Source organism: Trichomycterus rosablanca, chromosome 19, assembly GCF_030014385.1.
Source record: "Trichomycterus rosablanca isolate fTriRos1 chromosome 19, fTriRos1.hap1, whole genome shotgun sequence".
NCBI classification, from domain to species: domain Eukaryota; kingdom Metazoa; phylum Chordata; class Actinopteri; order Siluriformes; family Trichomycteridae; genus Trichomycterus; species Trichomycterus rosablanca.
Genome location: NC_086006.1, coordinates 16392236 through 16404895, shown reverse-complemented (window position 1 = coordinate 16404895; position 12660 = coordinate 16392236). Strand labels below are relative to the sequence as shown.

Here is a 12660-nt window from a genome sequence, read left to right as displayed (position 1 = left end):
TTTCTTTTTTTTAATTATCTATCCCCCCCCCCCCCCCCAAAAACTTTTTATCCTTATTCTAATCGTGTCCAATTACCCTGATTCGACCCTTTTGCCGCTGACTGAGGACGCCACTTAACTGACATGTGCCGCGCCCCCCCCCTCCGGCACGCAGTCAGTACAGCCTGCATTTTTTACCTGCACGAGCCGAGTTCATACACAGAGAGACACTGCGCACGGAGGGTCACACCCCCCTCAATGTTATTCCTCAGCCCTGTGCAGGCGCCGTCAGTCAACCAGCAGGGGCCGCAGTCGTACCGGTTATGAGGACCTATGCTCCGACTCTACCCCTAAGCCCCTGAACAACAGCCAAACGTTGTTCATACTGCCGCCCAACCCAGTCGGAAAGGTAGAGCTGAGTTTCGATACGATGCATCTAGAATCCCAACTCTGGTGAGCTAGCGTACTTTACCGCTGCGCCACCTGAGCGGCGAATTGACTCATTTTCTCAAAAGTTTGCACTATTTCCTCCGTACAGTATTTCTTCCATACAGTATTAGTCAGTATGAGTGCACTCACATGGTTCTCTGCTGTACTTATTGGTGGTTGGTAGGTGGGCTTGCCGTTGGAGCAGTGTAGCTAGAAAAAATAAAAAATAACATGTTCACTCCATTTCATATGTGAAATAAATACTTCCATAGAAACAAACATACCAAGATCAGGTGAAGATGCTGTCTGTCCATTAGGCCGAGTCTCTGGATGACTTGGTTGACTGAGACCATCCTTATTAATTAAGTTGTCTGGGAGAGAATTGGGTGGAGCAGGTCTGATCTGGGCTCGAATGTTTTTGTCTTTATTGTGGAGAAACACAGGAAAATAAGTCACGTTAATTACGGTTGGTCTATAAACTCTAGTTAGAACAGGACAGAGAGAAAGAGAGTAGAAGTATGGACCTGTGGTGTTGGCTCTCCTTCTTTTGGATGACGGTGTTTGGCTTAGGGACCCACGTCTTTTTCTTAGCTCTGGCACACTGGGCCTTTCTGCATCTTTTTATACAAGAGACACACAAGCAAACGCTTTAATCAGCATGAAGCACAAGTAACAAAGCTTTGTATGAGGGAGAATGAGAATGCTGGGTGGGGTTTCTTTTTACTGCCACTGCAATATGCAATCTTATGGACTAGTCAGGACTATGATACGATTAGAGGGGTCTCACAGAGATGCATTACAGAAGGAAAGTCACGCTATACTCTATGTGGAAACCTGTCACTAATTGGTAAAAAGAAGCGACTGGCTGAGTCTGTGGCTCTCCCTGGACATGGTACAAGCAGTAAAGGAACTATGAGAGGGAATCAGTGTATAAGCCATAAACATTGGTAATGTCAATCAAACAAGCGTTATGCTTCTAACAGTTTGGGGCAGTTCTTTCCTGTTGTAGCATGACTGCAGGGTCTATAAAAGATTGACAAGTTTAGCCCTCACAAGACCTGACCTAGACCTGTTGGGATGAACAGAAATGTTGACTGTGAGCCAGGCCTCCGTAGCCATCAGTGCCTGACCTTATCAATGCGCTTTTGACTGACTGGGCAAAACTGACCACAGACGCATTACAGAATCTTGGGGAAGGTCTTTTAAATAGAGTGGAGGTTGTTGGAGCAATAAAAAATAGAGGACAATTAGGTTTTGGAATGGGTTGTCCAACAGGCTCATGGGGTCTGTCTCAAAACCTAGTGAGGTCCGTACTTAAGACAGCATTTTACGTCGTTCTATGCATGCTACCGAGAAGGAGGATGTCTCAATTCCTAGATGACTCAAAATGCTGCCTACTGAGATGCCCTATTCTGACGGATATTCTGACTAAATAACGAGGAAGCTCTGTGTGCTTTCTCAGCCTATTCTCATAAAAAATTCTAGTATGGCTGAAAGAAATGGAGCAGAGTAGAGTTTATGTTAAATGTAATTCTTAATCATTTAAAAATTTTTTATAAAGGTGTACAGGAGTAATTTATTTGCAATTTTGGGTTTGTCAGTGACAATGTAACAGTTTTCAGTACATGGAGTTGTGTCGCCTTAGCCCATTGGTTTGAGCAGCCTGAGGGTAACTCTGTTGGCTTAGTAAGTAGAAGCAGTGGGCGGGTACAGCCGATACCATAACCTCTGTCTGACTAGAGCAGCATTTCCCAATATATTTTGCACCACGGACCGGTTTCATATAAGATATAATTTCACAGACCGGCGGGGAAGGGAGGATTCAATAATATTGGTCACAAACGGTGTAAAATGAGCTTTTTTTCGCTGCAACGAGACGCTGCTCCCACCTAGGGGTGACAATAAGACGATAACACCCGAAGCAAGGCAGCTTACTAGATTTTGGGCGGCACGGTGGCTAAGTGGGTAGCACTGTCGCCTCACAGCAAGAAGGTCCTGGGTTCGATCCCCAGGTGGGGCGGTCCGGGTCCTTTCTGTGTGGAGTTTGCATGTTCTCCCCGTGTCCGCGTGGGTTTCCTCCGGGTGCTCCAGTTTCCTCCCACAGTCCAAAGACATGCAAGTGAGGTGAATTGAAGATACTAAATTGTCCATGACTATGTTCGATATAACCTTGTGAACTGATTAACCTTGTGTATATGTACAGTGCCTTGCAAAAGAATTCAGCCCCCTTGAACTTTTCAACCTTTTGCCACATTTCAGGCTTTAAACATAAAGATATGAAATTGTAATTTTTTGTGAAGAATCAATAACAAGTGCGACACAATTGTGAAGTGGAACGAAATTTATTGGATATTTTAAACTTTTTTTAGAAATAAAAACCTGAAAAGTGGGGCGTGCAATATTATTCAGCCCCTTTACTTTCAGTGCAGCAAACTCACTCCAGAAGTTCAGTGAGGATCTCTGAATGATCCAATGTTGACCTAAATGACTGATGGTGATAAATAGAATCCACCTGTGTGTAATCAAGTCTCCATATAAATGCACCTGCTCTGTGATAGTCTCAGAGTTCTGTTTAAAGCGCAGAGAGCATCATGAAGACCAAGAAACACACCAGGCAGGTCCGAGATACTGTTGTGGAGAAGTTTAAAGCCGGATTTGGATACAAAAAGATTTCCCAAGCTTTAAACATCTCAAGGAGCACTGTGCAAGCGATCATATTGAAATGAAGGGAGTATCAGACCACTGCAAATCTACCAAGACCCGGCCGTCCCTCTAAACTTTCAGCTCAAACAAGGAGAAGACTGATCAGAGATGCAGCCAAGAGGCCCATGATCACTCTGAATGAACTGCAGAGATCTACAGCTGAGGTGGGAGAATCTGTCCATAGGACACAATCAGTCGTACACTGCACAAATCTGGCCTTTATGGAAGAGTGGCAAGAAGAAAGCCATTTCTCAAAGATATCCATAAAAAGTCACCTGGGAGACACACCAAACATGTGGAAGAAGGTGCTCTGGTCAGATGAAACCAAAATCGAACTTTTTGGCCACAACGCAAAACGTTATGTTTGGCATAAAAGCAACACAGCTCATCACCCTGAACACACCATCCCCACTGTCAAACATGGTGGTGGCAGCATCATGGTTTGGGCCTGCTTTTCTTCAGCAGGGACAGGGAAGATGGTTAAAATTGATGGGAAGATGGATGGAGCCAAATACAGGACCATTCTGGAAGAAAACCTGTTGCAGTCTGCAAAAGACCTGAGACTGGGACGGAGATTTATCTTCCAACAAGACAATGAACCAAAACATAAAGCAAAATCTACAATGGAATGGTTCACAAATAAACGTATCCAGGTGTTAAAATGGCCAAGTCAAAGTCCAGACCTGAATCCCATCGAGAATCTGTGGAAAGAGCTGAAAACTGCTGTTCACAAACGCTCTCCATCCAACCTCACTGAGCTCGAGCTGTTTTGCAAGGAAGAATGGGCAAAAATTTCAGTATCTCGATGTGCAAAACTAATAGAGACATACCCCAAGCGACTTGCAGCTGTAATCGCAGCAAAAGGTGGCGCTACAAAGTATTAACGCAAGGGGGCTGAATAATATTGCACGCCCCACTTTTCAGTTTTTTATTTCTAAAAAAAGTTTAAAATATCCAATAAATTTCGTTCCACTTCATGATTGTGTCCCACTTGTTGTTGATTCTTCACAAAAAATTACAATTTCATATCTTTATGTTTAAAGCCTGAAATGTGGCAAAAGGTTGAAAAGTTCAAGGGGGCTGAATACTTTTGCAAGGCACTGTAACTACCGTTCCTGTCATGAATGTAACCAAAGTGTAAAAACATGACGTTAAAATCCTAATAAACAAACTAGATCTTGAGACAGACCCATGGTTCAGTGTCCACATGATATTTGCTGTAAAGTGAGTAAAATAAACATCCATATTTGAGCATTTTACACTAATGACCAAAACATAAGGACCAGTTTCGATACGTGTGTTCCCATTGTTGGTACTTTAGACTTTGGACAGGAATAAGCATGGGTAGAGAAGGGATTTATGTACTTTATTGTGACATTTGTTAGGGTGAAATTGAATGCAAGTCTGAATTTGTGTTTTTGTGATGCATGTTCATGTTACCTTCAGCCAGCTTGCCTCTCGCCCTCCTGTTCTGGCCCAGATTAGTCTCTTTCTCCAGTTCTTTTACTGGTTTTTCCCCTTCGTTCTGACAGATTCCGTTCTCAAGTGCTTTAGCGTTGTCCTCTTTCTCTTCAGTCAGCTCCTTAAGCTCCTTCACCTCAGTCACGTCCTCTTTTTCTCCTCCGTTCTCCAGCGCTTCTGCCTTCGAGTCTCCATTGGACATCTTTTCCTCGTGCTCAGCATGCCCATTCACCCTCTCTGCCACTTGGTCTTCATCCACCCCATCATCCTGAGATTTGCTGCACTTCTCAGTCACCTTTCGGTCCTCTTTTTCAGAGTCACTTTCTCCATCGTGGTGGTTCTTGCTGTTCTCTTTGGACTTTGGATTCTTTACCCCAGGCTTGCTTTCTCGCTTCCTGTTTGGCGGTCCAGGCTTGCTGGTTGAGCTCTGCAGATCAGGAAGACATGAAAGCTTTCAGGTCAGATCCCTTCTGGTTTTACAAACAAAAGATCATCATAGTAGATGTCTGGATTGATTCTTACCTCCCTGCCACTGGGCTTTATTTTCATTCCCTTTACAGTTTTGACGACACCATCAAAAAACCTCACAGTGTAAGAATCTGTGACAAAGAAACAAATGAGTACCGTCATCACAACAGTAATACACTGATCAGCCATATGATTAAAACCACCTCCTTGTTTCTACACTCACTGTCCATTTTATCAGTTCTACAATTACTGACTGTAGTCCATCTGTTTCTCTACATACCTTTTAGCCTGCTTTCACCCTGTTCTTCAATGGTCAGGACCCCCACAGAGCAGATATTATTTAGGTGGTGGATCATTCTAAGCACTGCAGTGACACTGACATGGTGGTGGTGTGTTAGTGTGTGTTGTGCTGGTATGAGTGGATAAGACACAGCAGCGCTGCTGGAGTTTTTAAATACCGTGTCCACTCACTGTCCACTCTATTAGACACTCCTACCTAGTTGGTCCACCTTGTAGATGTAAAGTCAGAGACGATCGCTCATCTGTTGCTGCTGTTTGAGTTGGTCATCTTCTAGACCTTCATCAGTGGTCACAGGACGCTGCCCACGGGGTGCTGTTGGCTGGATATTTTTGGTTGGTGGACTATTCTCAATCCAGCAGTGACAGTGAGGTGTTTAAAAACTCCATCAGCGCTGCTGTGTCTGATCCACTCTATATCACAACACACACTAACACACCACCACCATGTCAGTGTCACTGCAGGGCTGAGAATGATCCACCACCTAAATAACACCTGCTCTGTAGTGGTCCTGGGAGAGTCCTGACCATTAAAGAACAGGGTGTAAGCAGGCTAATAAAGCATGCAGAGAAACAGATGGACTACAGTCAGCCATTGTAGAACTACAAAGTGCTTCTATATGGAAGGTGGAGCTGATCAAATGGACAAGGAGGTGGTTTTAATGTTATGGCTGATGGGTGTATAAAGTAAAACAGGAAATAACAGGACTTGTAAAACCAACTGCCAATGATTCGCCCTTGAGCGATTACCAACAATGCCACCCTGGAAAACGTTAGCCTTTCATTTGTGTACTGGATTAGTTACTATGGTAGTTTTTCATTGTTTGGCTTTTCAATAAACTCCAGATGAAGATGCTAAAACAGACTCCGATTCTGAAGCTTTACTGGTTACTAATCATGACATATTCAAGCTAGACTACTTAGCTAATCTGTTTTTATGTGCTACCTTAAAACAGTGGTAGCCTAAAAAGAAGAGCTGTTGAATCCTGCACCTGTCATGCAGCCACCGCTGGGCCCCTGAACTCTCTCGGCTCCCTGACTGATCAACTTTTTGTAAATACAGGCAAAGTTTGTTGGGACAAAATGAGAGGGAAAAATTGATTCCTCAACAATAAGGTGAATTGGTAACAGGTGAGGGAATCATGATTGGGAATAAAAAGATCCATCAGAACGCTCAGTCTGTACTAGCAAAGCTCAGCACTTTGTGCCAAAAGTGTTCAAAATGAGCATTTCGTTTAATCATCTCAGACGGCCATAAAAAGACCATTAAAACATGTGATCCACATTTCAGCTTGTCTTTAGGATAAATGTGCATCGAGTGCCAAAATAACCATCCAAAAGCAGACATCGGTCACTGAATGGGGCTGCATCATGTTTGGGATTTTACAGATTTACATATCGCCGCTGTCCAATAAAAAACATGTATCTCCACTTTTAGCGGTTTTCACTTTTTTACATGTGTTGATTGTGGGTATAAATCTCTGTCTGTCCGACATATATAACGAGTATAATACATAAAATATATTTTTATTTCTGTGCTGAATTGTATCTAAATTGCACCATCTGTGGTTTGTTTGCACCGTTACTGTCAGGGGAAAAAGTGTTTTCCTTGTCCTGAAAAGTTGGGATTTTGGAGATACGTGTTTTTCATCGGACGGCGACGATATGCTGACATTAAGGGGAAAATCTTTTCCCAGAAGTCAGTAGTTATTTCACTAATACAATGTCAGGTCTCATTCGGCACACACAACAAAAGCATGGCCTCGTGGACACAGAGTGCATGTGCTGGACCGGCCTGCCTGCAGTCCAAATCTGTCTCCTATTGAAAGTGTATGGCGCATCAAGCTCAAGTCTGGCATCAAGCAAATGGGCAAAAATTCCACTTGCAAAACTTCAACAATTAGCATACTCAATTTTCAAACCATTAAAAAATAGAAAAAATAGGATTAATAGGAAAGGTAATGTAAACATGCTTATGTTCAAACTTTTTCTGAGTTTTGTTTGAGGCATTAAATTGTAAATTTGTGTAAAAAATACACAAATGTTGGTCAGCAAAATATAGAAAATCTTTTGACAATTGAAGACAAACTGAAGAACGAACAAATAAGTTTCTTGACTTCCACTTTTTTCCGTAAACTGCATTTTAACATGATATTTTTGTCCCACAACTACTGACCATCTTTATTGCAGGAGATGATTTTAGCAGGATAGTAGCGGCAGTCCGACCAGCTGGCAAGAACTCTCTGGTTGACGTGAAAACCCTAAAGAAAACCAAACAATTTTACAATCACAACCACCAATGCTAAGTTTAATACATTATTTATTGATCATCTGCTTTTCTTCTGGACAAAAAGAGTCACCGAGGCCATGTTGCTCTCCTGTAGGCCCTGCCTACGGAGCTGGATCCGCTCTACAGCCCGCAGGTAGGGGCTGCTCCAATCAAACCACTCATCATAGCGATGGCTCCACTGTTTGTAGTGGACCAGGATCTTCTCTTCGTCATAATCGATCTTCTCAATGTTGGCTGCATACCTGAAAATACAAATAAATAAACTGTATCAAACTAACTGGTTGGACTCAATCATTCATTTATTAATCATCAGTAACAGCTTCATCCTGCTCAGGGTTTTGATAGGTCCGGCACCACTTGCAGTCAGTAAGCAAGAATTAACCCTATTCAAAACCCCATTCTATTACAAGGCATCAAGAACTCACATTCATTATTTATTTATTTAAAACTAAATGCAATTTATAGTTTGCAATTCATGTTCTGTATGCTTTAAAGAAGTAGAAAAACACTAGAGTACACAGAAGAACCCAATATGAAGACAGGAACACACAAAACTCCATACTAACAGTTTTGCTCTTCATGCAACCCCTTTAAAATGCTTTTATTTCTCCTTCAAGGTAAACACAACAAGAGAAAATTGAAAACACTGTGTTGCTGGTTTAAAACCTGACCAAAGCAATATGACTCAATCCCTCTAATGGAGTGGACACAGAAAAGGAGACACGTCAAGGCTTCTGACTCATAAGGGAAAAGGAATAAATAAAAAACAACACACACACTGACCAGTTCCTCAGGCTGTTCAAAGCCTCCAATGGTGCACCAACCTCAAACCCAAGTCTTAGCCAATTAGGAAGTTTGGTAATAAGTTTGGTCTCTCCTCATGTTTAATCAGAGATAACATGTAACAAAGCCTTGAGTCAAGCATTATAAACAGTGACTGGGAAAAATTCGCCTCAGTACTGAGCAAGGTTGGTGTCTGGCCCTTGCTCAGTACTGAGTACAAACTGCCTCTGAAAGCAGTGTCAGCACAGGCCCTGTTCATAAAAAGCTTCAATGACTGAATTTTTATGACAATCATTAACATGACAGCATATTACAGCATACAGCGACATTCTAGAGCACTGTGTGCTTCTATGCTTTACCTTTATACAGCATAACAATACCCCTACACACAGTGGGGTCTATAAAAACGATCGCTGAATTTGGGGTAAAATAAAGCTTTGGGATAAACTGGAGTGCTGACTGTGAGCCACGATTTATCCCCTTCAGTGCCTTATCTCACTATGGCATTTTTTTTGGCAAATTGTTTCTGTGCTCTCTGGCGACCTCTGTCTGCCACACAACGCCAATGCTGGCAGATTTTTAATGTCTCAGCAGTAGGAGGAACCCTTAATCAGCTGCAAGGAGGTAAATCCCCATCCAACCACACCATCCTTGGACACGATCAAGTCTGTTGTAAGGTTTGACTGTCACGTGTCACAAACTTATTATATACAAATATACTGTATTTTTCTCATGTGTTGATATGTCTTGTTTTTTGCTCTTCATGCATCTCCTTTACATGCTTTTACTTCTACTTCAAGGTAAACACTAGAGATGGGACGATCGATCGGCTATGAATCGGTATCGGCCGATTTTTAATCAAAATATGCTATCGGCCGATATTTCCTAAGAGTAGCCGATCCGATCGTGTGATATATAAAGACCAGCTCAGTGGATTGATCCAGACTTTGAGCTACGACGCGCCAACCATCACATCACCATTCATCAACCATCGTACAGAAACCACAGTGAAAGCTCTTCATGACCTAAAATAACATCATTAACGTTGTGCATCATACATACGATGTAATTTTGCTGATTGTAATATTTACTTTAAAAAGATAATTCAACCCGGTCACATCTGAGTCGATTCTATCAGCACGTTATATAAACTCCTGGTTCACTTTGGTAAATCGTAAGCGGTTCTTACTTGTGATGTACTACATGAGAACAGAAGACGTTACAGAGCCAATCAGAGGCAAAAGTTTATTCATTACCAAATTCGTTAGTTCAGGATCATCTGCTGAACTTTTAGCTCCTTAGACGGAACGAGTCTGACTCGGTTACAGCTCTGTGGTAATAGCAGTTTAATTAAGCTTTTTAATGAAGCTTTTTAATGTAAGAGAGTCACACAGAATGTTCTGTAGTAGCTGGTGTTTATTTAAAACCACGACATTTAATTAATAACAGTAAACACGGAGAGATAACCGAGAAGAGAAACTTATGCTTCACGAAAAATGAATCGACTCGTGAATCAATGAATCACTTATAGCGATACTGTGAACAAAGCGTCTCTTCTAAAGGCACACACACACACGCGCTGCTCCGGTTTATCTCCGGCTCTTTTTAAGTTTATTTATTTTTATTAACCCCCCCCCCTTCCCGATCGGAATCGGCTATCGGCCGATGTCCCTGAAAGGAGATCGGAATCGGTGCCAAAAACCCCGATCGGTCCATCTCTAGTAAACACAACGAGAAAATTAAAAATGCTGTGTTGCTGACCAAAGCAAAAGCTCTTAGTCCCTCTAATGGAGTTGACAAAGGAGGTAGGTCGAGGCTTCTGACTCATAAGGAGAAAGAAATCCATTAAAAAAAAAAAAAAAAAAAAAAAAAAAAAAAAAAAAAAAAAAAAAAAAAAAAAAAACACACACACACTTACCAGTTCCTCAGGCTGTCCCGAGCCTCCAATGGTGCACCGATCTCAAACGTGATGCCTAGTCGGTCAGGAGGTGTCTTTGTCATGTCGTGTGCCTCTGGGCAACTTCTGTAACACAACAAAGTTATCGATTAGTTATCAATTAGGAACGTGCAGACAAACCCAAACAGACCCTTCTCAAAATATATGCAGGTAAAAGAAGCTAATCAAACTCTAGGTTACTTAGTTAAATTCACATTTCTTAGCCAATCAGAAAGGTCTGCAAGGTTGCATTAACTGTTTCACTGGCTAAGTACTCTTGTACTGCACCCAAGTACCCATGCTAACTTTGGTTACCCTTCTCGGCCAGGGGACAAGCGTACCGGAGTGGGCCATACAGGTGGAGTGAGAAACAGTGCAGACCGTTGATCGATTAGGTGAAAGAGCTGAAAAGCCGCTGCCACCACCCCCACCCCCGAAGGACGGAGGGAAATGGTTCTCGCAGCCGTCGATCCCTTTTTCCCCCCCACCTATCACGGGCAAGGTTTTACAGAGCAAAGTGTCATGTGTGGTAAGCCATGCAATGCCATCCATGATCAGCCACTTCCCATGCAGGCGCCTTAACAGTCAAGCAGAGACTGTGATAGCAGCAGCAACGAGGATCCCTATAGAGACACTATAGAAATTTATTTATGTGAGGATACTTTCTATATTTGTATTATTCATTTATTTATTTAATGTGGGATTTATTTCATTTCAGTTTTTTTTTTACACAACAAGGGAAATGTGCAGCATTGTTTTTGCACAGTTTGTACCTACCTCAAAAATAAAAGAGCATTTATTATTTAGATAAATAAAAGATAAGCACAAATACAGTATAGAAATAATAAAAGGGAACTTTGTCATAATTTGTCTTTAATTTAATCTTGTTTAAAAAAAAAAAACGGTGAAAAATCATATCTTAAACCCAGTATTGTGAATCGCATCACATCGTGGGAAGTGTATCGTTACATCCATAGTGCTAACTAAAAGAAGTAAATGGTGTTTTGCTTATAAACGATGCATTACGCGTTTATAAAACTTCATTATGCTTAACAGGTTTATTTAAATGCCTCTTATGTCACGCTGCTTTCATAACTGGCTCCTTTAGCGCCTGCTCAATCAGAGGCGCTCACCGCGATCACGTGACTCCTGCCACCCGCCCGCACCGGTGTCAAAATCGAGACGTGTCGGCGCCGTATGTAACACAAAAACAATCCCAGTTAGCGCTAAAATTATGCGCACATTATTATTATTATTTAACCCGCAATGAGCCTTTTTGGAAAAATGTTCCTTATAAAGCGGCAGACTGTGAGATAGCAAAGTGACGCACATGGCGCGCAATACGTTTCCTCCTAGCTGTTTAACTGCATGGCATGAATTATACGCAATTCTTTATTTCGAGTTATCGCAAAGTATATTGTGTATATATAGATATATATTACATTTAATAATCATGCATTAGAATTAGCATTAAATTCGCTTCATATACAAAACCAGAATTATGATCTCGCGCTTTAAATGACAAACACTGCGCACGCGAGTCAAAAACGTGGGCGCAACGTTGTCGGTAAACGCGTCGCAAGCTGCTACACAACATAAATGTCTAGAAAGCTAAGTTTGTATATTCGTCGTACAAACGTCAGGTTTTATAGAAATAAATGTATTTAAATCAAATACACACATTTTACCCACAGAATAAAGCATTTTACAACAACTTCGCCTGTTTAGACGTGTTACATTGTTCACTCAGCTAGAGACGCGCACGTCTGATTGGCTCAAATCTCCAATGCGTGATGATTTCTGGAATCTGATTGGCTCCACCGCTTGTCACTCATCTCTAGAGCTCAACGCGGCCTCCTTTCGGCCTACTCCGCGCTGCATGGCAATGCTGGTAAATCCCATTCGCCAAAACAAAACACCAACTTTCACATTCAGTCACCCGCTCGCACAGAACTCAACACATAACTCAGCCCATACCTGGTTGAAATTCAACCCGGTGCTAGTCCACACGCTAAACAAGTCGGATTTAATTCCTTAATTGCTAATATATGACCGTTTGCATCATGCACACATGTGCTGACAAGTTTTATCAACAGCATCATCAACAGACATTCTCAGTTCTAGGCACAAACAGCGTTCCACACGCTCACGCATGTTCTCCACAGATAAAAACAAAGCGCTTTACCTTTGTCTGAAGAAATAACACTGGTATTCCCCGAGTGTGCGGTGGACTGTTAGTGGAACAGGCTGAGTCAGTGCTCCGCGTGCTGCGACTTCAATCCGCCGCGCAGTTTGTTTTCTCTACAGACAGCAA

At 42.1% G+C, this 12660-nt stretch overlaps 1 protein-coding gene across 2 annotated transcripts in view; it reads right to left on the bottom strand.

Annotated features, from left to right (window-relative positions):
• phf20b (PHD finger protein 20, b) overlaps positions 1-12660 on the bottom strand; it is a 30808-nt gene extending 18148 nt beyond the window's left edge. The window contains exons 1-9 of one of the 2 annotated variants that reach the window (XM_063015602.1): positions 12532-12660; positions 10329-10433; positions 7698-7869; positions 7514-7598; positions 5095-5171; positions 4552-4999; positions 933-1025; positions 693-830; positions 559-618 (exon numbers count right to left, since the gene is read on the bottom strand). In XM_063015602.1, coding sequence (XP_062871672.1) covers positions 559-618; positions 693-830; positions 933-1025; positions 4552-4999; positions 5095-5171; positions 7514-7598; positions 7698-7869; positions 10329-10411 — 1156 coding nt within the window. In that variant the 5' untranslated portion in view covers positions 10412-10433; positions 12532-12660. Of the gene's footprint in view, positions 1-558; positions 619-692; positions 831-932; positions 1026-4551; positions 5000-5094; positions 5172-7513; positions 7599-7697; positions 7870-10328; positions 10434-12027; positions 12075-12531 lie in introns of those variants that run through there. The other variant, XM_063015601.1, reaches the window with a different exon arrangement.